A 27,804-nucleotide genomic window follows, 5' to 3' on the forward strand; every position below is an offset into this window, starting at 1 on the left:
TCCAGTCATCCTTGTTCCACATCTAGCATCTTCCTATGAGTGAGTACATACCATATTTGTCTTTCTGAGTCTGGGTCACCTCACTCAGGATGATTTTTTCTAGATCGATCCATTTGTCTGCAAACCGTATGATGTCATTGTTTTTCTCTGCTGAGTAGTATTCCATTGTGTATATGTGCCACAATTTATTTATCCATTCTTCAGTTGAAGGGCATCTAGGTTGTTTCCAGGTTTTGGCTATTACAAACAATGCTGATATGAACATAGCTGAGCAAGTGCTCTTGTGGTATGATTGAGCATTTCTTGGGTATATGCCCAGGAGTGGTATAGCTGGATCTTGGGGGAGATTGATTCTCAATTTTCTAAGAAAGCGCCATATTGATTTCCAAAGTGGTTGTACAAGCTTGCATTCCCACCAGCAGTGGAGGAGAGTTCCCCTAGTTCCACAACCTCTCCAGCATAAAGTGTCTTCAGTGTTTTTGATCTTAGCCATTCTGACAGGTGTAAGGTGGTATCTCAGAGTTGTTTTGATTTGCATTTCCCTGATGATTAGGGATGTTGAGCAATTCCTTAAATGTCTTTCAGCCATTTGGGTTTCCTCTGTTGAGAATTCTCTGTTTAGTTCTAAAGCCCATTTCTCAATTGGACTGTTGGTTGTTTTGATGTCTAATTTCTTGAGTTCCTTATATATTCTGGATATCAGTCCTCTGTCACCTGTGGGGTTGGTGAAGATCTTTTCCCATTCTGTAGGCTGTCGCTTTGCCTTGTTGACCGTATCCTTTGCTCTACAAAAGCTTCTCAGTTTCAAGAGGTCCCATTGATTGATTGTTTGTCTCAGTGTCTTCGCTACTGGTGTTATATTTAGGAAGTGATCTCCTATGCCAATGCGTTCAAGACTATTTCCTACTTTCTCTTCTAGCAGGTTCAGAGTAGCTGGATTTATGTTGAGGTCTTTGATCCACTTGGACTTAAGTTTTGTGCACGGTGACAGATATGGATCTATTTGCAGCCTTCTACACGTTGATATCCAGTTATGCCAGCACCATTTGTTGAAGATGCTTTCTTTTTTCCATTGTACACTTTTGGCTTCTTTGTCAAAAATTATATGTCCATAGGTGTGTGGGTTAATGTCAGGGTCTTCAATTTGATTCCATTGGTCCACATGTCGGTTTTTATGCCAATACCAAGCTGTTTTTATTACTGTAGCTCTATAGTAGAGCTTGAAGTCAGGGATTGTGATGCCTCCAGAAGTTGTTTTATTGTACAGGTTTCTTTTAGCTATCCTGGGTTTTTTGTTTTTCCATATGAGGTTGAGTATTATTCTTTCCAGGTCTGTGAAGAATTGTGTTGGTATTTTGATGGGGATTGCATTGAATCTGTAGATTGCTTTTGGTAAGATTGCATTTTTACTATGTTAACCCTGCCTATCCATGAGCATGGGAGATCTTTCCATTTTCTGACATCTTCTTCAATTTCTTTTTTCAGGGACTTAAAGTTCTTGTCATATAGGTCCTTCACTTGCTTGGTTAGTGTTACCCCAAGGTATTTTATGTCATTTTTGGCTATTGTAAAGGGTGATGTATCTATAATTGTCTTCTCAGCTTCTTTGTCCATTGTATATAGGAGGGCTACTGATTTTTTTTGAGTTGATCTTGTATCCTGCTATGTTGCTGAAGGTGTTTATAAGCTTTATCAATTCCTGGGTGGAATCTTTGGGGTCACTCAAGTATACTATCATGTCATCTGCAAATAGGGAAAGCTTGACTTCTTCCTTTCCAATTTGTATCCCCTTAATCTCCTTATGTTGTCTTATTGCTCTGGCTAGAACTTCAAGTACTATATTGAATAAGTATGGGGAGAGTGGACAGCCTTGCCTCATTCCTGATTTTAGTGGAATTGCTTTGAGTTCCTCTCCATTTAATTTGATGTTGGCTGTTGGTTTGCTATATATTGCCTTTATTATGTTTAGGTATGTTCCCCGTATTCCTGATCGCTCCAAGACTTTTATCATGAAGGGGTGTTGGATTTTGTCAAATGCCTTTTCTGCATCTAGTGAGATGATCATGTGGTTTTTTTTCTTTGAGTTTGTTTATATGGTGTATTACGTTGATGGACTTTCGTATGTTGAACCACCCTTGCATCCCTGGGATGAAGCCTACTTGATCATGGTGGATAATTGTTCTGATGTGTTCTTGGAGTCTGTTTGCCAATATTTTATTGAGTATTTTTGCATCAATGTTCATGAGGGAGATCGGTCTGTAGTTCTCTTTCTTTGTTGTATCCTTGTTTGGTTTAGGAATCAGTGTAATTGTAGCCTCATAGAAGGAGTTTGGTAATGTTCCTTCTGTTTCTATTATGTGGAACAATTTAGAGAGTATTGGAATTAACTCTTCTTTGAAGATCTGGTAGAATTCTGCGCTGAAACCATCTGGTCCTGGGCTTTTTTTGGTTGGGAGACTTTTAATGACTGTTTCTATTTCCTTAGGGGTTATTGGGCTATTTAAATAGTTTATCTGGTCTTGATTTAACTTAGGTATGTGGTACTTATCCAGAAAAATGTCCATTTCTTTTAGGTTTTCCAGTTTTGTGGAGTAGAGGTTTTCAAAATATGACCTTATAATTCTCTGGATTTCCTCAATGTCTGTTGTTATGTCCCCCTTTTCATGTCTGATTTTGTTGATTTGGATTCTCTCTCTCTGTCTTTTGGTTAGTTTGGATAAGGGCTTATCTATCTTGTTGATTTTCTCAAAGAACCAACTCTTTGTTTCATTAATTTTTTGTATTATTCTCTTAGTTTCTAATTTATTAATTTCACCTCTCACTTTGATAATTTCCTGGCGTCTATTCTTCCTGGGAGACTTTGCTTCTTCTTGTTCTAGAGCTTTCAGGTGTGCTGTTAAGTCACTAGTGTGAGATTTCTCCAACTTCTTTATGTGGGCATTTAGTGCTATGAATTTCCCTCTTAGCACTGCTTTCATAGTGTCCCATAAGTTTGGGTATGTGGTGTCTTCATTTTCATTGATCTCTAGGAGTCTTTAATTTCTTTCTTTATTTCTTCCTTAACCCATTGGTGATTCAGTTGAGCATTATTCAGTTTCCATGAGATTGTAGGTTTTCTGTAGTTTTTGTTGTTGTTGAAATCTAACTTTAAACCATGGTGGTCTGATAGAACACAGGAGGTTATTCTAATTGTTTTGTATCTGTTGAGATTTGCTTTGTGGCCAAATATGTGGTCGATTTTAGAGAAAGTTCCATGGGGTGCTGAGAAGAATGTATATTCTTTCTTGTTAGGATGGAATGTTCTGTAGATATCTATTAGGTCCAATTGGGTCATGACATCAGTTAAGTCCTTTATTTCTCTGTTAAGTTTCGATTTGGGAGATCTGTCCAGTGGTGAAAGTGGGGTGTTGAGATCTCCCACTATTAATGTGTGGGGTTTTATATGTGGTTTAAGCTTTAGTAATGTTTCTTTTACATATGTGGGTGCCCTTGTGTTTGGGGCATAAATGTTCAGAATTGAGACTTCATCTTGGTGGATCTTTCCTGTGATGAGTATGTAATGTCCTTCTTTATCTCTTTTGATTGATTTTAGTTTGAAGTCTATTTTGTTGGATATCAGGATGGCTACCCCTGCTTGTTTCTTAAGACCATTTGATTGGAATGTCTTTTCCCAGCCTTTTATTCTTAGGTAGTGTCTGTCTTTGAATTTGAGATGTGTTTCTTGTATGCAGCAGAAAGATGGGTCCTGCTTTCATATCCATTCTGTAAGTTTATGTCTTTTTATAGGTGAATTAAGTCCGTTGATATTAAGGAATATTAATGACCAGTGATTGTTCATCCCTGCTATTTTTGGTGGTAGTGTGTCTGTACTTCTCTTCTTTGGGGTTTACTGTTGTGGCTTTATCTACTGCCTGTGTTTTCAAGTGCGTATCTGACTTCCCTCAGTTGGAATTTTCCTTCTAGTGCTTTCTGTAGGGCTGGGTTTGTGGATAGGTATTGTTTAAATCTGGCTTTGTCTTCGAATGTCTTGTTCCTTCCGTCTATGATGATTGAAAGTTTTGCTGGGCATATTATTCTGGGCTGACATCCATGGTCTCTTAGTGTCTGCATTACATCTGTCCATGTCCTTCTGGCTTTCAAAGTCTCCATTGAGAAATCGGGTGTTATTCTGATGGGTTTACCTTTATAGGTCACTTGGCCTTTTTCCTTGGCTGCTCTTAATATTCTTTCTTTATTCTGTACATTTAGTTGTTTAATTATTATGTGTCGAGGGGACTTTTTTTGAGGGTCTAGTCTGGTGTTCTATAGGCTTCTTGTATCTTCATAGGCATTTCCTTCTTTAAGTTGGGAAAGTTTTCTTCTATAATTTTGTTGAATATATTTTCTGTGCCTTTGAGTTGGTATTCTTCACCTTCTTCTATCCCTATAATTCGTAGGTTTGGTCTTTTTATGGTGTCCCAGATTTCTTGGACATTTTGGTTCATGACTTTGTTGGCTTTAGTGTTTCCTTCGACTGATGAAACTATTTCTTCTACTGTATCTTCAATGCCAGAAATCCTCTCTTCCATCTCTTGCATTCTGTTGGTTATACTTGCATCCGAAGTTCCTGATCTTTTACTCAGGTTTTCTATTTCCAGCATTCCTCTGTTTGTGTCTTCTTTATTTTTTCAATTTCCCTTTTCAGTTCTTGGACTGTTTCCTTTGTTTGTTTCATTGCTTTTTCATGATTTTCTTTCAGTGCTTTATTGTTTTCTTCCAGGACTTTATTGTTTTCTTCTAGGACTTTGTTTTCTTGGAGGGCTTTATTGTTTTCTTCTAATTTGTTTGCCCTTTCCTCTAGTTGTTTACAGCGTTCTTCCAATTTTCTTGTCTTTTCCTCTACACAAGCCTCTACCTTCTTCATGAAGTTACTCATAAGGCTACTTTCTTCTGCTTCTTCCAATTTTTGGTGTTCAGGTCTAGATGTTGGAGGCGGGCTAGGTTCTGGTGATGCTGTATTGCTCTTCATTTTGTTGTATGTACTTCTGCCTTGACGTCTGCCCATCTCCTTGTGGTTCCTTCTTGGTCTTATCAGTGTACTTGTTTCAGGAAGAGCTGACAGATTCAGGAAGACTCTCTCTCTTGTCCAAAAGGGAGTTCTCTTGTCCAACTCTCTGGTCCAGAAGGGAAGTCGGGGGCAGGCTCTGGTCCAGAATGGCAGTCGGGGACAGGCTGGGAGCTGGGGCCGGTCTCTAAGTCTCAGGAAGTGGCTGGGGTCTCGGGCAGATGGGCGTGGGGCAGGGCGCGGAGATTGCAGGGGCTGCCGGGGGCTTGGAAAAGGGGATCCCTCCGGTGGGGCTAGAAGGGGAGCTGCCCGGTGGCCAGAACCTGGTGCCAAGTTGGGCAGGTCTTCCCGGAGTGGCTGGTGCCCAGGGATGGGTCCAGGTTGGACCCAGGTACTCACCTCTGGTCCAGAAGAGAAGTCGGGGGCAGGCTGGGAGCTGGGGGCTGGTCTCTAAGTCTCAGGAAGTGGCTGGGGTCTCGGGCAGATGGGCATGGGGGCAGGGCGCAGAGATTGCAGGGGCTGCCGGGGGGGGGGCTTGGAAAAGGGAATCCCTCCCGGTGGGGCTAGAAGGGGAGCTGTCCGGTGGCCAGAACCTGGTGCCAAGTTGGGCAGGTCTTCCCGGAGTGGCTGGTGCCCAGGGATGGGGTCCGGGTTGGACCCAGGTACTCGCATGTTTTTTTTTTTTTTTTAATTAAGAAATTTTTTATTCATTCCACATACCAACCACAGGTCCTCCTTCATTCCTCCTCCCTCTCCCCACTAGACTTCCCCCCAGGCTCATCCCCCATCCTCTCCACCAAAAAAGTATGGCCTCCCATGGGGAATCAGCAAAGCCCAGCACATTCAGCTGAGACAGGTCCAAGCCCCTCCCCCTGCCTCGAGGCTGTGCAAGGTGTCCTACCATAGGCAATGGGCTCCAAAAAGCCAGTTCATAACCAGGAATAGATCCTATTCCCACTGTCAGGGACCCCTCAAACAGACCAAGCTACACAACTGTCTTGCCCATGAAGAGGGCCCAGTCCAGTCCCATACAGGCTCCACAGCTGTCAGTCCATATTTGATGAGTTCCCACTGGCTTGGTTCAGTTGCATCTGTCAGATCCCCCGTCATGGTCTTGATGCCCCTTGCTCATAGCATCCCTCTTCCCTCTCTTCAACTGGACTTCCAGAGCTTGGCCTGGTGCTTGGCCATGGCTCTCTGCATCTGTTTCCATCAATTACTGGATGAAGTCTTTATGATGACAGTTAGGGCATTCACCAATCTTATCACTGGGGTAGGCCAGCTCAGGCACCCCCTCCACCACTGCTAGTAGTCAGTCTAAGCTGGAGTCATCCCTGTGGATTCCTGGGAACTTCCCTCGCACCTAGTTTCTCCCTATCCCCGTGATATCTCTGTAGCTGAAAGTTTTCCTGTGTCCCCTTGTCCCGCAGTCACTCAGACCCGAATAAACACACACAGGCTGATATTAATTATGAACTCTATAGCCATGACCTATTAGCTCAAGCTTATTGCTAGCTAGCTCTTATAACTAAACTTAGCCCATTTCTATTAATCTGTATGTTGCCATGTGTTCTGTGTGCCATTACATGCTGCTCCCTAGACAGCAGGATGGCATCTCCCCTGCCTCTGCCTTTCTTCTTTCTGTCTATCTGCTTGGATTTCCACTTCCTCTAAGCTGCCTTGCCATAGGCCAATGCAGCTTTATTTATCAACCAATCAGGGCAAGCAACACATATTCACAGCATACAGAAAGACATCCCACAGCAATTCTCCTTTTCTTTCTAATCAAAGAGGAAGATTTTAATTTAACCTAGTAAAATTACATATAACAAAACAGTTATGAAGCAAGAATTAGTTACAACATCTAGTCTATTTGTATTTGGCAAAATTAAAGAAAATATTCTATCATCTATCCTATATTTGTGAGTTTAAAGTTTCATGTCTAATTTATCTTTTATCATAACCAAAGAAAATTATAACTATTTAGTCTTCAACTACATCAAAGACCTCAGAAGGATATAATATTACCACAGTAAACAGGAAATGCATTGTAAGCACCTTCCAAAATTCTGGAAATGACAGAGACAGCTGCCTGCCTGGACAGTCATCCAAAATTCCTCTGTAATGTTGGAGCATCCATCTTCAGCCAATAGGTCTAGAGTTTTTAAATTGCTTCTCCTTGTGTGCTGTGGAATATTTGGCAGTCTCCTTTGTGAAGCAGGAACCTGAAGAACCATTTCACCTTGTAAAGTTCAGTGGTCACCTTCCTGCATGTCCAGTTTATATAACATATTATCAGCAGTCCAGGCAAGAACAGTTTCTTGCCCAAATAGCTATTTTTGCCAAGAAGAAGATAAACTCCATATGGGGTGTCTTTGATGCCCATCTTCCTCTTTGAAGTAAATTGGTGCTGCCAGGAGCAGACATGTCTCATTGTCCAGAAAGTCTAAGTTTTTGAAACATTTTAAATGCCATATTCTGTAGGTCTTTGAAGTGTTTGAAGATTAAACACCTAATTGAATTATATCTATATATACCTAGAAAACTTAACTAACATGACTATAAGTTTGATTATCATAAAAGACTAATTATTAATCTGTGTTTCTTAATTACCCATTATAATCTAAATGAGTTACATAAACATAATACCTTAAATGAGAGTAGAAATATATGTACAATATAACAAAATTAACTTTAAATTTGTATCAATAAACTAAAATCCACAGAAATGTAAAATATTTTAAAGAAGTTGTTACTCTTTATCCTATCATATCTATATATCCTTTTCTTCTTTAGAAAGAGATTGCATTTATAATCAACCTCCTTTAAATAAAAATAAATATTCATAAACAATATTTTGGGAATTTGGGTATAGTTCTCATACTACTTCCTGCTGGTTGAGGGTGCCGGCAATTGTAGCAGGAATCTTAAAGAGTTTTATTAATAAAATCAAACCCAGAGTCAAGTATTGGGGTGAATGCTGGAAGATCTGAGAGACAGAACAAGCCACAGCTACCACCTTACCTCGCCGGATCCTCAGCTGGTTGTTTCCTCAGACTGGAGGTCTCTGAGTCCTCATCCAGAATGGGTCTCAGCTGAATTGCTGCTCAAAAGCCTGAATGCTTAACCAGCCAAATGCTTAACCAGCCAAATGCTTCTAGTTTCTGGTCTTATGCCTTATATACCTTTCTGCTTTCTACCACCACTCCCTGGGATTAAAGGCTTGCTTTCTGGGATTAAAGGTGTGATGAGACACCATGCCTGTCTGTATCCTTGAACAGATGGATTTCTGCCTCTGGAATGCTAGGATTAAAGGCATGTGCTACCACTGCCTAACTTCTATGTTTAATATTGTGACTTCTCTGTCTCTGACCCCAGATAAATTTATTAGCATGCACAATATTTGGGGAAATACAATACCACCACAGGCAATCTTTGGGGATCCTGAGAAAATTAAGAATTATGGTCAAGTCCTGACTGGAATGGTCTGTGAGGCTGCATTGTCTGAGCCAGTTGCATTGAAGCTGTTTTGGGATGTTGGATCATCTGGGCCATGGTGCCATTGGAGACCTTCCAGGGGGTCTTGATTGATCAAACCATATTAGCTTGGAAGCAATACATAGGCTCTCATCTTCTGTGGAAACAAAAGCAGAACCTCTTTTCCAAAGCAACGTATCCTTAGACACAAATTTTGAAGTCAAGATACCATATATATATATATATATGGTATTGATTTAACTCAGCAGCCTTTACAATCAAATGTCTTTTTACAGTTAAAATTCTCAAAGACAATATAATCCAGATTCGCTATGTAATTCCCATCTTTACCTGGCTTATTTTTTATATTACTTTTACTGTCTCTTTAAAGACTTTATTTTTTTTTTAAAAAAAAAAACTACTTCTTTATATAACTGTCTATCTTCCTTTTCCTCTCTCTTCCAAGCCTACATGAACTTTTACACATAATGTAAACCATTTAAAGGTTTATTCCATCTGAATTTGCCTTATTGTGAATCTATAATCCTTTTCCGCCCATTTCAGCTTTTCAACATGGCAGAGGTAATTCACCTCCAGCTCTGGGAGTCATTCTACTGACTCTGGGAGGCAGTGGGTCCATGCCTCCATCCAGTAGTGTGTAGCTCAGAAACTTTTTTTTTGTCTGTACTAGCAAAAGCTAATATGCAGCATACTGCACAGCTTAGAGATGCCTCTGTGTACCACAGCAGGAATCCACCATGCTGCAAGTCAAGCCCACATGCTGCAAAACCACCATACTGTAGCTCACAGCTTGCCTGAGCGACACATTTAGGAAACTGTTTTTAGCTCCATTTTAGAATCTTTTTTAAAGTTCTCTCAAGTTTTAGGTGGAAAGTCAAGCCAACACATTGGGCAGCCAAATGTAGCTGGAAGTTTTCTCTGGTCCTGCCCAGTACTGTAGTCAGGATAAATCTCTCCCACCCATGTCCCACAGCTGCTTATAAAATAATCACTCAGAGGCTTATTATTTACAAACTTATGGCCATGGCCTATGGCTCAATTTTCTTGCTACCTAGCTCTTATAACTAAACTCAGCCCATTTCTATTAATCTATATGTTGCCACATGTTCCATGGCTTTACCTGTGTGCCATTACATGCTGCTCCCTGGATGGCAAGATGGTGTCTCCCCGCCTCTGCCTTTCTTCTTCCTGTCTATCTGCTTGGATTTCCACCTGCCTCTAAGCTGCCTTGCCATAGGCCAATGCAGCTTTATTCATCAACCAATCAGAGCAACACATATTCACAGCATACAGAAAGACATCACACAGCATGTCTTCTTCCATCAAGATATCTCCCTCATTGCTCTCCCAGTCTGCCCTTGTTCCAGCTCAACCATCCCATTCCCCCATGCTCCCATCCCTCTTCCCCTACCTTCCATTGCCCCCCTACCCCCAGTTTACTCAGGAGATTTCATCTATTTCCCCTTCCCAGGGCAATCCTTGCCTCCTTCTTAGGGTCTTCCTTGTTACCTAGCTTCTCTGGAGCTGTTGATTGTAGTCTGGTTATCCTTTGCTTTACATCTAGTATCCACTTATGAGTGAGTACATACCATGTTTGTCTTTCTGAGTCTTGGTTACCTCACTCAGGATGGTATTTTCTAGTTCCATCTGTTTGCCTGCAAATTTCATGATACTGTTTTTTACTGCTGAGTGTGCTCCATTGTGTATATGTACCACATTTTCTTTATTCATTCTTTGGTTGAGAGGCATCTAGGTTGTTTCCAGGTTGTGGTTATTATGAATAATGCTGCTATGAACATAGTAGAGCATGTATCCTTGTGATATATTTGAGCATTCCTTGGATATGTGCCCAAGAGTAGTATAGCTGGGTCTTGAGGAAGATTGATTCCCAATTTTCTGAGAAACCTCCATACTGATTTCCAAAGTTAGCCTAGCCTAGTTTAGGCCTGAGTTCAACCCCCAACAGCACAAGAAAACAAGGATCACTCCATTTTCAAACATATATTTGTATGTCTTCCTTTCTAACTTGTATTCATTTTATTTGTTTTTCTTACCTAATTGCTTTGGTTAGATTCCAATACCATGTTGACTATAAGTGGCAAACATGGGTACCACCAAATCATGTTCCTGATTTTAGAGGGAAAGTTTTCAACTTTCATTATTGATAATATTAACTGTGGGTTATTTTTATATGGGATTTATTTTGTTGAGAAAGTTTCTTTCCATTTCAGGTTGATAACTGAAGTATTTATTGAGCCAATTCAGTATCTTTTATTTTAATTAGAATCTCATGAAATTTACAGACTCATTTTGAGAATATACTAATAAGCAAATTTCTATGCTACTATATAATATTACTATAGGGAATACTTGTAAACAGCAAATAATGAAAAGATGAAACTGTGGGATTCTATGACACTACTCAAAATAAGATATATTAATGGGGTTTATAAGGAAAATGAAAGTTTAGGAGTTTTTATATATGGGTGAAAATAAATTTGAGAATTCAAAGGATTTTTATTTTTATTTATTCGTTATTTCTCTTTTTGTTCTATCTTACTTAACCCAGTTTTCTTTCTTTTTTTTCTAGGATATCCTAATCCCCGTGAAGGAATATTTGCCCAAGAATTAGGTTACTGTTTCAGTTATTTATACCCCTGAAGTATGAGACCTTAACAGTTAACATGGAAATATCATACATTTCAGTTACTGGCAGTTAAGAAACATATCTTGTCAGTAGAAATAGTTGACATTTAGGATTAAGTAATTTAGGATTACTTACTTTGGGCTGACACCATGACAAATATAAGTACTACTCTATAGAATGATACATAGGTAAGTACAGTTTCATAGAAGGGCCTCAATATAGGGAAGTTAGTAAGCTGAGGTTACAGTCCATAAAATACAACTTGCCTTCCATGTGATTCTCTTCCTCTTCGTGTCTGACGTACACAGACCTTAAAGTGCTATAAGGTGGACAAACTTGTTTTTCTGTGAAAGACTGGTTTAGCACAATTTATGTAGGCCTCAGTTAATACAATGTACATTAAACAAAGGCAAGTGTAGTTACAACAGTTAAATTCAGTGAAATTTAAAGACATAATGAGTAGGACAAAAATCTGTTATGTTTTACTTACTAGATTAGTAATGATTCTTTTTTTAAAAATCACATTTGGCTTTTTTTTATACATTTGTGTCTCTGTATGCATAGGAGATTGGGTGTGATAAACCCATGGTAAATTGAAAATGTACTTAGCATATTTACCTAAAGATTGTCACAGATGGTCAGATGGTCAAAGTTTGGGTTTCACTTGTGTGATCCTACTTCTATAGGAACTGTGGCTGTCCACTGCTGTCCAAGATCTAAGATAAAGTCCCATGTCATATTGCTAACCCAGGCAAAGGTCAAAATTCAAAGCTCAACATTGGTTTCTGCTGAATATGCATCAGTGTATTACCAATGTAAAATGAAAATCACTCAGTCAAACCATCAGTTTGTGAACTGTCTATACACGCTTTAGCTTCAGATTCTGTGGTCATTATATGTCACTATGCCAGTAAATCCAGTGCTTTCTTAAATTGTTAAACATGTGATAAGTGTGTGTGAAATGAGAAGAGCAGAATTGTGGGAGCCCACAGAGGTTTCCTAGTGTGATCTGAGCTTGCTTTACCCAGCAGGGCTGCATAAGAGGATAGACTGACCATGTGCATGGTTACCAGGTGTTTGGAAGGGCCTGCACTTGGCTGTGCTGGGGGAGGTCTTTTGCACCACCCCTTGGCATTCCTTTAAAAAGCCCTTTAGAAGAGACAGAAGGGGCTGGTGGATTAGGATCCAGGCCCTCCTGAGACTATCCTATGTAGAAACAGAATCTCTCTCTCCCCTCTATATTTTTGTCTAAATCTCTTAATCCCTCACTCCTCATGGGTACTCTGGGGGAAAAGGTGGGGCAAGTTCCCCATACAGAATTGAGACTAACACTTTATGCTTTGACTGACAGCAACTTAATTAAAAGTATGGAACTTTAGAAACAAATACATTATTAGACATAAATATTTTCAAAATTTAGGAATTTGTAGAATTTAATGTTCTCTGGTGACCTAGTTAGCATTAACTGTTAATTTGCTACAGCTTAGAGTCACCTGAGAAGGCAGTATCAATTTAGGGATTTCCCAGATGAGATTGGCCTGTACGCATGGGGAAAGAGGATTGTCTTAACTGTTGACTTATGTAGGAGAGCTCAGCCCACTGTGGACAGCACCATTCCCTGGGCAGGTAGTTCTGCACTGTATATATAGCTTTCTTAAGCTAGCTAAGCATGAACCTGCTATCAATCTAGCAGTAGTCTTCCTGGTTTCTGCTGTAATTCCTTAGTGGTGAGTGATCTCCCTAGTTAAAGGTAATGCTGCATGGAATAGCGCCTGCCCTCAAGTTCTGCCTTGAGTTCCTGCCCTGACTTCCCTCAGCGAAGTATAAACCAGACAAATTCTTTCCTCCCCTATGTTGCTTTTGGCCAGAGTAAACCAGAACACCCAGTTAGTCAACTATGCTTGTTTAAATTCCTCTATACTGCTCATCAATGTATGCTGGTATTTCTTGAGCATGTCACATAAGTGCTCTGCTACTGAATTCCACCTCTTAGGTTACACTTTGCAAAGAGAAGGCCTGGTATTTAGGATTATGTCTTCATTTGGGGGGTGGTTGTGAGTGCATTAGGAAGACAGGGAGGGCCCTGATAAGGTAGAATATTATTTGTAAGAACTACAAATAGATTTGTTTAATTTATTGAAACTTATGACATTCTACAGATACACTTTTTGGGGAAATTGATTTTTTTTAAAATTATAACACATTATAGAATGCATACTGAACTAAACCAAATATAAGAAGATAGTATATTGTGTAATGGTTTCCCTCTATATGATGAATTCTAATTCTGTAATAACCTTTACTAAATAACCTGATGGGGTTAGAAAAAAAAAAACACTGAAAATTGAAGTTCACAAGTTGAACCCCAAACCTAGAAACAGGTTTACAAGTGTTCTATGATCAAAATGACTTAGTTATGTTAATGATTGTGTTCAACGTAGATAAATAAACTCCTAAGTGTGGACTAGTTGAACTAACCTAGAGACTTCTAAATGTGTGACTTCTCTTTTTTCTCCTTAGATGCATGGATTATTGCTCTGATTGCTATTACTTCAAGTACGTATCCCAAACTTTTCACTGCTTAAATCCAATTGTTACTGTAAAACAGTACATTTTTAAAAGTTTTTAAACTTGAGATGAACAAACTTAGAAAACCTGGTCTTTTATGTATTACCCTCTGTTAATTTATATTATTTCATATTCTGTATGTCTACTTAGAAGTAGCCTGTAAGCAATGCATGCCTTCTTAAGATGATGTACTATGAATGTTCATCCCAAGTATGCTTTTGATAATTTCTTTAAATTCAGCCAGGACTCTCCTCTGTCTTACTATAGACTGTGATTCCAGAAAACTGTATTTAGAGAATAAAGAGTGCAGATGGAATCTAAATGCATAACTGGTTACCACTGAAATATGACTGATTTATTTCTTCTGCTTAGATTTTGAATCTTGGCAATCATTCCAAGAGTTACATTCTATTCATTTTCCTTTTCTTGTAGTTGTTGGCATTGTTGTAGTTTGTCTCATCATACTCAGATATCTTGAGTACAGGAAGAAAGAGTAAGTATTCTGAGTTAGCCATGATCTTCATTTGTGCAACTGGTTTGTCCTCTGCCTTGAGCACCGTCCTTTTTAAAGTATTCCTGCAGTCATGTGCCCTACAAATTGCATTTCTTAATAGTGCTTAATGTCCATAACCTTTCCTCTCAAAGTGGCTTTCATTGTCTCTGAGTTAACAGGAATAAATAAACTCCTGTTATCCTCTAATCTCACTTGACAATCAACACAGAAGACTTCTGTGAGAAAATGTCAATTTCCCACACACAGAAATCTGTCAGATCTGCAGCAGACACCAGTTGGTGTCTGCTATTTAGTTCAATTCAAATCTCCACAGCTAGGTAGATCTCCACAACTTTCCCTTTTAGATGTCAGTCCTAAGCTCAGCTATTTTACCTGTGCTTTTCACCCACCAACTATAAATCATGAATTTGAATTGCAGAGGAAAAGATGTGTCAGAGAAGGGCAAGAGGGCTCCATGACTTCTAGGGTAACTACCCCTAGAAACTCTTTTGTTCCCCTGTCTGGAATCTCCAAACCCAATTCTTTCTTCCTTTTTTTTTTTTTCTTTCTTTTTTTTTTTTTTTTTAAATCATGATTAATTAGATCATTTAGCCTTCATCCCTTTGTGGTGATATTGTGTCCCCCAAAATATTGTGCACCCTAATAAACTTATCTGGGATCAGAGAACAGAACAGCCACTAGATATAGAAGCCAGAAAATGGTGGCACACACGCCTTTAATCCTAGCATTCCAGAGGCAGAGATCTGCCTGGATCTCTGTGAGTTTAAAGCCACACTGGAAACAGCCAGGCATGGTGAATCATGCCTTTAATCCCAGGAAATGATGGCAGGAAGCAGAAAGGTATTTAAGGCATGAGGAACTAGAGCCTGGTTAGGCTTTTAGGCTTTTGAGCAGCAGTTCAGCTGAGATCCATCTGGATGAGGACTTAGAAGCTTCCAGTCTGAGGAAACAGGATCAGCTGAGGAAGCAACATACTGTTTGACTCACATCTTACAAGTCTGTGTGCTTCTGAACCACAGATGCTTTTTGTTTAAATGTTTTAACTTGTGACTCCCCTCCCCCCATATATGCATGATTTTCCTTACTTACATCCCTGGAGAGGTAAGAATTATCCCATTAATGAAAATTATTTAAATAATTCATGTTTTATTATACATGACTGTAATTTTCATTGTTTTTCATTAGTGATATTTACCACCTGGAATAACTTAAATTAATATTTACTGTTTCATTCATGTTATCATCTGTAAATTGGGCTTCAATGAAACAGCTTAAAAACTATGACCAGTATAGACAGCTGAGGAGTACAAGGTGCAGAAAGTCAAGGATCCAATTAATTTCAGCATTTTTTTCTACTTGACCCTCAAATTTCTGAGCATTCAATAGACTTTTCTACAATTTTTTGTTTTTTGAGACAGGGTTTCTCTGTATATCCCTGGCTGTCCTGGAACTCACTATGTAGACCAGGCTGGCCTCAAACTCAGAGATCCACCTGTCTCTGCCTCCTGGGGGCTGGGATTAAAGGTATGCACCACCACCTCCTGGCCTCTACAATTTTATGTACCAAAGAATACATAGGAAAATATTGTATAATTGTTTAGAAAGTGCATACCAAAATTACAACCCCTAAATTTAGAGGTCATGTTGTAAATTACTTGAGGATCGTCCTGTACATGTCTTTAACTCCAGCACTCAAGAGGAAGAGGCAGACAGATCTCTCTGAGTTTGAGGCTAGCCTAAGTGAATTCTAGCCAAGGCTACATAGTGAGACCCTGCCTAAAAAAAGGAAGAAGGAAAAAGGAAAGAAAGAGAAAATTGCATGGAAAAGAAAAAAATCATACCATAGAAAGAAATTATACCCAATGCAAAGGCAAGATGCATCAGAAAACACTTGACTTGTCATAAAGATGATTCGTAAGAGATTTAATATATATTGTTTTCCTCCAAGATTAAAATTATACAAACCTGAACTTGAGTTTTTACAGTATTACAGAGTGGTTCAAAGGTAAACACAGAACAGCTCTGTCATATGTGCTCATCTGATGAGTGGTATGTGATTTCAGAGTTAATGTTTATGTACTTGAGTGAGAATCCTGAAATCTCAGTTGATAAGCCTGGAGATCATTTTCATTCAGGAACCCCATACTAGGCAACTCTTCCTTTGCAGTGACTTTATTTAGCCCCTTTCCTTTCCTTTGTTTAACACATACCTAACTGATGAGAGCTACAGAGAAGTAAAATTTACAACTCTCTGAGCATTTTAGTTTTATCTTCAATGTAAAATGCTGTTTTGAAAAGCAGCTGGTGGATATTAAGACACCAGTCTCATGAGTTCAGATATATTGGCAGGAAAGATAAAAGAGGAAACTTAGATTCCTGTTCTCTTCACCAAATTATTGATGTTTTCTTATATTCTTTTTCCAAATTTAACACAGACAGGACTCTATTGTGAAGTAGTCTTAAACAGTTATGACTCAGTACCCTCCTAGTAGTCCAACTGTCTCTACTTTTGAAACAGCTATAAACCTAGACATAAAAGTGTTTTTTGAGCCTGAAGGGAAACAGTCAACAGAACCAGTTCATTTCAAGTGCAAGCAGGAGAAGAAAATGCCCCTTTATAGAAACCAAAATACAGTTTACATTTTACAAATGTACACAACTCCAACTTAAAACTAATTCCATAAAGGTATTTACCTGCTTCTCTGAACCAAAATATATTTGGCATATTATAGAAAAACAATGTAGCCTCAGCTTTTGAAAAATTATACTTGTGTCAGGCAGTGGTGGTGCACACACCTTTAATTCTAGCACTGGGGAGGCAGAGACAGGTGGATCTCTGAATTCGAGGCCAGCCTGGTCTATAGAGCAAGTTCCAGAACAGCCAGGGACACATGGAGAAACCATCTCAAAATGTCTCAAATCCCTCCCCCCAAAAAAAATTACAGTTGTTTTACCTTAAGCTTTCTGACTCCATCTACCAGTTTATCTTTGGATTTAAATGAATTAAGTGTTATGGTGGTACACACCCATAATACCAGGATACAGGAAGCTGAGGCAGGAGAATCCGGAGATGAAGGGCAGCCAGGACCACCTAGTAAGGCTGCCTAAAAACTAAAGAAAAAAAAAAGTGTTCCTCTATTTGTGCTACAATGTATATCTACATAGCTAGGAGTTAGGGCAGATCCTATAAGACCTTTGCCTAGTCCATGAAATCTTGGGAACAAGACCCACAGAGGCTCATGGGAAGGCTTGTTTCATGAACGAAGTTGGTGTCTCTGATCACAAGGTAGAGGAAAGACAAAATGTGCCAACTAGGAGAGGCCTCTGGTCTGTCCCGTCATGACAGTTATACTTTCTAGTTTCCTGGGACAGCTGAGGAAAGCTAACTCGGAAAGCAGTGTTTAGAACTGAGCTTGGAAGTGTGGGTAAACATTTAGAGATAATTCAGTGACTGCTAAAGTTAATTTTAAAAACCGATTAGAAATTCAGTTTCAATTTTTCCTCATTAAAATAGCTTTTAAAATGCAATTCCAAACTTTTCATTGCTTTTAAAGAAAGATTTATTTTTATGAGTCTGAGGACTATGTACATGTGAATACAGGTGCCTATGGAAGCCAGAGGCCTTGGATCCCCTAGAGCTGAAGTTACAGGTGGTTATGAGCTACCCGATATGGAGGCTAGGACCCAAACTCTAGATTTATGCAAGATCATTGCTTTTTTTTTTTTTTAACCTTTTCTGAGTGTTGGATTTCTTTTTAAATATTAAAGAAAAAGATTCCACTAAATAAAATTGACAACAGAAAAATATAGCATTCTTAAGATAATTCAGTGATAAGCTAAACTATTAAGTCACTTACTATAGCAGTCTTAAGAAACTGCTGTTATGAATATAGTGACAGGATCATAATGACAGCCTAGCTCACAGACAGGAACAGGTAATCATTGCTGGCTTTTGCACTGTGTGGTCATCCCTGAAGAATGCATGCACACTGGTAAATAACTGGTTGCTCTAAGTTTTGGGTTAAATTATTGCAGTCAGTTTCCTAAGGCAAGGCCTAGAGTGCAGCTTTCTCTACTCAAAAGTGAATGGCCACAGTATGGACTTTTAGAATCACTGTTTCTCTCAGACTTCATCAGATGCAAAACTCTGAGACTAGACAAGCCTGCATGCCTCCCTCATCTTTCCCATTGGTCCTAAATCAAAACAAAGGAAATGTTTACTAAGTACTATGTACATAGCAGCTTTACTTGTTTTAGAGGGGATCAAAAACACAAGAATAGAAGAGTTTTTGTTTGTTTTCTTCGTTTTTAGGGTGAGACATGAACAGACTCAATACAATAAAAGTATTTTTTTTTTAATTGTCTACCTTGGGGCTGGGAAAATATAGCTCAGTAGTAGAGTACTTACCTAGTATGTATTAGGAACTGGATTCCATTCCCATCACCACAAGAAAAAAAATGCCTATTTTCAAAGTAGGTTTCTGGAACTTAATTTCTGCATGTAGTTATATTTGTTTTGATGCTGCCCTTATACCTTGTCTTGTAGGAAAACTGGGGTTAAAGCTAAGTCTACCACTTCCCTGAAAAGGTCAACCTCACAAACAGAGAAAACTGCATCATTGCCACAAAGCTCAAGAAGCAACGTATCTGTTGGCTCTAATCTGTAAGTCACTGTTTCCACTGTCATGCATGCAATTATTGGGTCACAGTGCTCACAATTTAATGTGTAATTCATACACTTTAAAATGTGTATGAATGTTGTATAGAAAATGTGTTTGGTTTCCTTTAACTATCATTTGTATTTAAAAGCATGTCAATACCATATCCTGATTCACTTGAGATTGGGAAATTATTAATTTCATAATAATGTGTAACTCAGAGAATATAATTTATAATGAAATTACATTTCAGCTAACATGGTGGCACACGCCTATAGTCCAGAGGTAGGAGAATGGTGAGTTTGAAGTTAGCCTGGCTACATTTTAAAGCAAAACCTTGTCTTTAAAAATTACATTTTATTTGTTTTAAAAAGAAGGTGATTTTGAAGTCTTTTAAATGTTAATTCTTAAGATTTCTCTTTTTGACAATTCTAAAAATATATTTTCTATATGGTTCATTACAAAAAGCCTTCATGAATGCACATACCCCTTCAGCTCTGATCCATTAAAACCAGAACACTAAAAATTGGGAATATAAACAATTTAGAAATCCTTAACTGAGAATATTAATAGCAGAACTATGTAAATGTTAGTAGAGTAAAATCCTACATTTCTGACAACTTCAATGATTTAAATAAATTAGAAGTTTGATGTCTGGCATTTAACTTTTTTGAACATCAATAAACCAGCCAAAGAAACACTACTAAGATTTCACAGCTAGTTGCATGCTTCTGTAAAAGGCTATATGGCTGTGACACCCATAACAGGAATCTACAAAGTGAACACTGTAGCCTTTTTGTTGAGTCATTCACTCTGAAGTTCTGGCTATTCATGACTTTCTTTCATTAAACACACGTCTTTAAACAAGCCACCTAAGCTGTTTGTAAAGAATACATTCATCAGATAACTTCAAGAGTGCGGAAAACAGCACTGCACATGGCCTTTGCCAGGGGAAGCCTTTTTCTGAACTACTCTACTGAAGGTACTCCTGCTGTCAGCAGTACTGAAGGAGCCCTGTTAGCAGGTCACTCTCAAGCAGTAGGACAGAGCTTGGCCTCCACCAGGCTCCAACCCAGTGGCTGAGGAACTAGTGCTGAGAGAAGAAACTGCCACTCCTGATTAGCTGTCCTTTCTAAGGTGTGTTTTAAACTTTACATTCAGTAGCATAGAATGGCCAAAGAAGCATCGTGTTGGGAAGACTGGGTGAAGGTGAATCCTGTTTTGAGTATAAACACCTGCAGTCACTCTGAGTGACCCCTCTCCCTTTGTGCCCCCCAGTGGATACTTTGGAAAGATAATGTTTGAACAGAAAAACAAACTGCCCAGAAACTCTGAATTAAGAAAAATTGAAGTCTGTACTCATTTTCACAAACTTTTTAAAAGTGTAGCAATTGGAACTAGGCCTCGTGGTATACTTATAATCTCAGCATTTAAAAAACAAACAAAAAGATAGGTTAAAAAAATAATTTACTAATTGTTTAAAAACAAGAAATGGCTTTACTGTTTTTAAACTTAATTTAAAATATTTTTAATCAATAGCATGTTCTGCTTCAAATTTAACCTTCAAATTAGTACTTATATTTAAGATGTATAAATCTATATTTTTATTTTTACCAAATAATTTGTCAGTTATACAAATGTATGAGGAAAAGTGTTTTTTGTTTTTAAGATTGTCTAAATGATAGAGAAAGAGGCATATTTGAACTTAAAATGTTCTTTTAACTACAGAGCTGTATCTGAAGCAAAATGAGAAGTCCCATGTGTGGAAGTCATTACTGTTCCATTTTTGAAAACTGGCTCTTCAAGTCTGGCAAAAGTAAAATTATATATTTGCAGGAGCTTCATTTGTGGTAGTGTGTGTGTGTGTGTGTGTGTGTGTGTGTGTGTTTCTAGTGTAAATATTCTGTTTCTAACTGCGATCTGTGTCTAACCTTTTTACCATATCCTTACATCTCAGACCCTCCAGCTTACCAAGGTTTCAACTCTGAGCCCTTAGTGCCTGTGTCCTGAGCAAAATGTTCAGTGACATGTTACCTGCAGGAAGAAGGCTGTATTTCCAAGCATGACATCAGACCTTCTACAATTCCAATTCTTCTCCCTATGCCTCACATTTCACTACACATAATGGTTGTGCAGTAAGCACACATCTGTGTCTTCCACACTCTCAATCTCGTTACCTAAAATGCTTAACATCCTCTCCAGATCCTTGTATCTCCAAGGCCAATGCATGTCCTACCTGTCCTGTGAAGCTCTGACTCCTCAGGCTCTTAATCTTTTATTGCCTAGCCTTAGGTTAGCCACATTAAGACTCTATATATGTGTCTAATAGGAGATGTAACTTTCATATCACTTTAATGCATTCATAGGACTCAAAAAATAAAGTCTACCAATTAAAGTAAAAACTTGACCTGTGTAACTAATAGGATTTGGTTTTCTTTATGCAAAAAGAGTTCTTGCTGCCTTTGCAGATGTGAAGTAAGCCAGACTAAGTAAAGCCAAGCCAATGTTTCTCACCTGAGGCTGTCCACTAGCCTTCCCCAGGGAGTTTTTATTGACACTAAGAACCACCCTAGTGGGCACTCATATTATTAATTTGAGGTGTGACCTGAACACAGGAGGTTTTGATTTCTCCGGTGATTTTAATCTGCCAGCTGAGGCTGAGAACCTGCATTAGTGATTCTCAGGCCTGACAGTCAACTCTCCATATAAACTTATAAAGAGGGTAAAAACTTAAAGAAAATCACAGTTTAATTCTGCTCATTAAAAAATTTTCAAAGACTTGAATTTAATGTTGTTCATGGGTTGGGGATGTAGTTTAGCAGAAAGGTTGCTCAGCATGCACAAGACCCTAGATTCAATTCTTGGCACTGGGGGAAAAGTCATTAACAGATTATTAACATAACCTTGTTTGCCTAGAAATCTTAATGTCTGTCAAAATAAGCAATGATAAAGTTTTAAAATATAATAGTAATATTAATGAATATCAACACAGAATGAAAATTACATTGACTAAAGCATTTTAGACAATTAGTATGAGACTAGTATATTTTTAATTGGCATAAAATACAGAGAGAACTTTTACAGTAACCAACAATAAATTGTCTAAATTATGATAGAAAGGCTTGGGGGCAAAATTGAATTTCACTTTAAAGTAATTTTAAGGTTTTAGGGAAATGAGCAGTTCTACAGTGTTCTAAAGCTTGTGATACCAGATAGCTAACATTTTAACTAAGACTAGATTTTGCATATTTTAACAATTTGCCTACTTAAGAGCAGAATTTAACAGCCTATTAATTTTTAGAATTGATTCAGAATTGAGTGAATCTGATACACAAGTGTTTTCTCCTATGTTTTGGATCTCTAGGCTCATCCAGGATTTACCCTAGATGAGCTGTCAACCTTTGAGACATAGCACTGCCGCCGTCCTATAGACTGGAGTATTTGACAGTCCTCTGCCCCTTCACTGTGAGGTTGTCATTGCTGGAACTTCAGAGCCATTAATTTTATTTTAGGTCAGGTAGAACACTAGCTCTCTTCTGCTTTTGGGAAAGTAACAATTTCTTTGTTCCTTACTTCTTAATATGGAGAAAATATAATACTGGGGTAACAGAGGTGAGTGCACAATTTCCCTTTTTGCTTGCTTACATGCAGCAAGTGAATACACTGCCACACAATGCTGGAAAACTACCCACCTGGATTCCTGACATGACTAGACAAAATCCAGTAAAACTTGAGACAGGTAGTAAGAGTGATGTGAGGAATAAGCAGACAAAATTTTAGCTATTTAGTCTTAATTTTAGTTGTACTGTTGTACAACGCAATGCTAAACCCTGTGTTGAACCACTAGAAACAGGAGTTCTGGTGTCCTGGTGTTTGGCATTTGTGGCTTCACTGGGAATTCAAGGAACATCTAATGCTTAGGTGAACACAATAAGTATGGTGCTTGGAAAAATCAGGTCATCTGCTTACCTACCTCCACCTGCAACATCTCCTCAAAAAATATTAAATCTAAACTTGAGGTGAGCTTCAAACACGAAGAGTTCCTTCTGTAGGTTCCCACAGCGATATGCTTCTCAAATTCTGATGTACAGGTTAATCACATCGTGATCTTATTAAAAGGTGAACACTAATCAGAGAAGACAGTGTGATCAGTGAAGCTTGAAGAGGACAAGCCAAAGAATACAGCCTGTTTATAGACAAAGAAAGGCAAGAAACCTCTTTTTCCTTCATATTTCTGAAGGGTTTGTGTCTGACAGCACCTTGATTTCAGTCCAATAAAAATGTCAGATTCCTGCTATCCAGAACTGTTAAGAATGTGTGTGTTAAGGCATCACATTTGTGCTAATTTGTTAGAGCAGTTATAGGAAATTTATGAACCAACACAATAACTGGAAGGAAGCAAAGAACTATGACCAAAATAGTATGGGCTTTTCAGAAATAGGAAAATGGCTCTCAGTCCTGACTGTACACTAGACTGATCTGAGCCCCATTCTGAGACCAGTTAAAATAGTACTTCCTTATTGGTGACCAAAGCTGTGGCAAGGTACTACTGGGTTAGAATGTGCCCCAGATATAACATATTAAAGGGACTACCTTAGGCTTCCCTAAAAAGTATGGACATATCAGTGTGCTAGCTATTCCTGAGACTATATGCCATCTTCCAAATAGAAGGTCTGGACCAACTTCTTAGAGATGCTAGGGTCCAGACTTAATTCATTTGATCTACTAAACTGACTGTAGATCTTTCTTCCTCCATTTAACTAAAGTGCATTATATTCACTTCTGAAAAGTCTGGTAAGGCTTAAGTTAATAATGTTTCAACAAAAGACCTTCTACCTGGGTTGACAGCATGGTTTCATAAGCCTGACTCAGGAGGGTATTGACAAAAAAAAAAAAAAAAAAAAAAAAAAAAAAAAAAAAAAAAAAAAAAAAAAAAAAAACCTGCATTACCAGTCAATTATGACTGGTAATTTTATGTGGCAATTTTATGTAAAGGGCTCTAAGCATCCAGATTAAAAAAAAAAACAAAACTGTTTGAGAGGTTGAGAGGTGTTATGGTTCCATTTTGCTTCTCAGAACTTCAGGATATGGAACTGTTTAAGCATTCAATAAGGATGTTATAATTTTCTGTTATGGAAAGAAATCTTGTATCATTGTTTTTGTGCTTTGCTATTAAACTTCTAGCATTTAACTCATTTAAGAACTAGAATCACGACCTAGGGGTATTTTAATTATATTTTCCAATATAATTAATTGGGAGCATTGGACAGGGTAGCTAAGTTTGAAAGAAAAAAAAAGGCTTAATGTGTAATTAATACCACAGACTCAAACTGTCATACTTAGAGGAGCTGCAGTCTCCTTTAGTGGGGCAAATTAAACAATACAGCTGAGGGACTTTGCCATTCCCACTACCACATCCTGAGACTTAGAACATGTATTCTTCAATCAAAAGCTTGAAATAGCTCTGCAGCTGCAGGATGTATCATAGTCACTGAGAAGTCTTTCCAGCAAATGCTCCATTCACCTCCCACTTCCAGCACAATAGGCAAGGCAGCCATCTGGGGTAAGACTACTGGAATGTGGGCTCAGAAAAAGCTTCCTGGGCAGCTGATTTGCCATCAGTTATTGAAACCCACTGGCTTGAAATGATATTGAAATGATTATACTGCAGATAGTTCATAGTTAGCTATGCAACTTCTATGGAAGGGGCCACCTGCTGTCTTCCTGAAGGTTCTCCAAGTATGAACCCTGCCCACCACCCCAATGCTGTCAAATCTCTGAACAGTTTTACAAAATTGTCTCACCGCCTATTCAAGGGTTGAAATAAACTATCAGCTGAAAGTAGAACTCCATCTGCTACAAATGGAACTGAAATTAGCCTGCTCCCCTTTAAGGGCTGCATGACAGTTTGGTTAAGTAAGTTCCCTGCAGCAACACTGACAGGAGGAGGGTCAGAGTCCACTGTTCCCTTGGAATCATGAATAGTCTACTCATTTAGTAACATCCCCCAGCCTAGAGCTCCAACCTTCTGTCTCTGATAATCTTTCATCTTTAGAATTTCATTCCTGTCTTAATGACCTTCATTTTTAATGTTTGTCTATAGCAACCTACTTCCAATTCTTTATAATTGGCATAGCAAATTAACTTTCCAGAGCCCACTTCTCATTGCCATAGAATTATGAATGGAAAATAACAAATAAAAACACAGACATGATAAACTGAATATAGCAAATTATTTATTAAAGTCAGGATGCATGAACATACTCTTAAGAGAAAGACGGTTCAACACCAACCAGTTTATACAATTAACATGTACCACATGTCAGAAAGCGCAACTGAGGATATCAGATATATTACAACAATTTAATTTTGATACTCCATTAAGTTATCTCTAACTTCTGCCACCACATACATATGCATTAAAGAAGTTAGGAAACTTCGATCTTCCTTCTCTGCTCTGCCTGTGTAGGAAACGACAGGCTGCTGCTGACCAGACACCACGAGGCTCTGAGACTGGTGCTTTTCCCCCTACATCATAACCGATTTCAAATGGTGCTAGACAAAAACAGACTCTGAACACCAGGAGAAATCGGTCAGCCTGTGTAAGAGATGGGCCAGTGGTGTTCTTCAGGTCTGAACCTCAAGGCAGACAAGTGACAAGTCTCATTTCAGCTGTGTTGCAACCATGGCTAAGTACTCCAGGCATCTTCCAGGTACAGGCAGGCAGTATTGATGTGGGTGAAGCAGTTCTCTATGTACGGAGCACTCTCCCTTTCCTGCTACAATCAACACCCAGAACATCACTGGACGATGATGAAAATTACAGGACCAGGCCCAAGCCACCCTCCCCCTCCCATGGAATGCTGGATAAAGTGGATCACTCCCTGCCCCTGATCATGCCCTCGCATTTATTTTGAACACAACAACTTGCCCACTATCACTGCCTCTAAACCAAACAGACTCAAGAGCAAATTTCACTGTTCCAAGTCTTCCTTTGACTTCTTGAAGGAGAGAGCCAATCCTGTGTACAGCTGCTTCTCTGTAGCCTAACCTCTGCTGTGCTGCAATTCTTACTCCTAAAACACTGATTTCAAATGGTGCTAGATACAAAGATGGAAAAATCTAAGCCACCATGTGAAACCAGCTTCCAGAAGAAGAGGATCTCACTGAAGAAAGCAGAGAAGTGCAGTCAGAAGGTCCAGCCTTAGTTCTGAGAATCATCGTGCCTGTCAGAGGCAGAGGACAGCTGTACAATGTTGTGCAAAGCAGCATCAGAGTCACAGTCAACATTTTGAGCAGACCAGACCAATGCAAAGCTTGTTCCCTGTATGACTTCACATTAGTCATTATAAATTATTATACACAATGAAATAAAAGAACCATGTCCATTCTACACATGTACAATTGTAATGACTTGAATTTATGTAGTATTTCCCAAGATACATAATGTCATATATTATGTCACTCCTTCAGGACAGTGACCTATGAGATGTTAACCACTGAACACAAGTGTGGCACCTGTGTCAGGACAACTCTTGCACGAGTATTATTCAAAAAGAGCACATGTTCATCCTTTCCATCCCATGACCCCATAGGCTGGCAATTTGATTTAACGCAGAATAATTTTAAAAGCTGGTATCTTATTGTATTATATAGATAATTCTCTAACACAAAAATGAGGTATATTTTTAAAATTTATCTGAAAATAAGATTTATAAACTATGTTTCAAATTGGACTGTCTCTTTGCTGTGTGTTTCCTCTGATGTCACAACCCAAAGAAAGAGGATCTCATGGAAGAAAGAATAGAGATGTATGTTTCTGGTTCCCCAGCAACTCTTTTTTGGCCTCCCCAGATGTAAGCTTATCTCTTTTTATGGCTGCTATCCGGTAATAGAGCAAATATAATGTGAACATCCAGAGTCACAGTACTTAGTTGTTCCAAGAGTCCAATGAAGCAGGTATTATTCTGATGTCTGCACAAAAAACTGTAGTCATAGGAACAGATGGACTAATGTCTGTATTCCTGTCCTTCTGCCCACTGCCACTGCTTGGTCTGTACAGCTAGACTCTTATCTCCGAAGAGAACTCTTAGCTAGAGTGGGGAGGGGTATTTAGCCCAGGCAATCTGGATGGGAGTGAAAGAGACTCCCTGTAATATATGCTACACCTGCTTAAAGATGAGGGCGCATGGTGTTGGTACTGCAAGGGGTCAGGTAGTCTAGAACCTGCCTTTGCTCTATTGCCCACTGGTGCCTCTGTCCTCCCCAGCAATAGGGAAGATGATGGCAATGAAGCCTACCAATGACATTGATAGGCTTAGCTTGTAAGAACCTGGGCCAGTCAGAGGAGAAACAGAAGGCTCAGTACCCTCCCTGGGCTTCTCCAAGGTCTCAGCTATAGAGGAGTTGCAGGCAAATTTGTACATTGAGTTCCTGAGTGACAGTGACACTGGTTGCCAAAATTAGGGCCTTATGAAACTAGATGGTAGGTCGTAAATATATTAGATGGAAGTTATTAACAAGAGTCAAAACCCTGTAAATGAAGGGAACAGATGAGATTTGCATATGATAATACTCAGCTTTTCTGATTTTCATTTCAGCCAAATTTTTCTTAGCAACTTCCTATTGCTAGTATCCTCAGTCCCCCTTCCTCTATGTTAAGAGATATCCTGCAGGGATACAGGGCACACCCTTCCTCCCAGAATTCTCAGCCTGTGCTGTTACCTCCTTTTGGCAACTCTCCACCTACTCCCTCCACTGCCACCCCCATTTGTCCTATTTCAGCTCCAGAAAGCTTTCTCCAAGGCTAGCCCCGTTTGCTTTAATTTAGAAAACACCTATTTCTTTTGGTTCTCAGCATGGCATGAAGCTAATG

The 27,804-nt window shown here is 38.9% G+C and overlaps 1 protein-coding gene across 5 annotated transcripts; it reads left to right on the forward strand.

Annotated features, from left to right (window-relative positions):
* LOC114702375 (membrane cofactor protein) lies at positions 1 to 27,791 on the forward strand. Of its 5 annotated transcripts, none has more exons than XM_037211109.1 (6): positions 1 to 39; positions 11,133 to 11,174; positions 13,710 to 13,745; positions 14,190 to 14,250; positions 18,818 to 18,934; positions 25,399 to 27,791. In XM_037211109.1, the coding sequence occupies exons 1-6, from the start codon at positions 36 to 38 to the stop codon at positions 25,466 to 25,468; spliced, it is 330 nt and encodes a 109-aa protein (XP_037067004.1). In that variant the 5' UTR covers positions 1 to 35; the 3' UTR covers positions 25,469 to 27,791. The 5 variants fall into 5 exon arrangements, 4 of the variants coding, with proteins under 4 accessions (XP_037067004.1, XP_037067006.1, XP_028738635.2 ...); XM_037211111.1 differs by lacking the exon at positions 25,399 to 27,791 and adding an exon at positions 23,021 to 23,135; XM_028882802.2 differs by lacking the exon at positions 25,399 to 27,791 and adding an exon at positions 23,049 to 23,134.
* Positions 27,792 to 27,804: the final 13 nt, after the last annotated feature.

The sequence above is a fragment of the Peromyscus leucopus genome, chromosome 15 (genome assembly GCF_004664715.2).
Source record: "Peromyscus leucopus breed LL Stock chromosome 15, UCI_PerLeu_2.1, whole genome shotgun sequence".
Taxonomy (NCBI): domain Eukaryota; kingdom Metazoa; phylum Chordata; class Mammalia; order Rodentia; family Cricetidae; genus Peromyscus; species Peromyscus leucopus.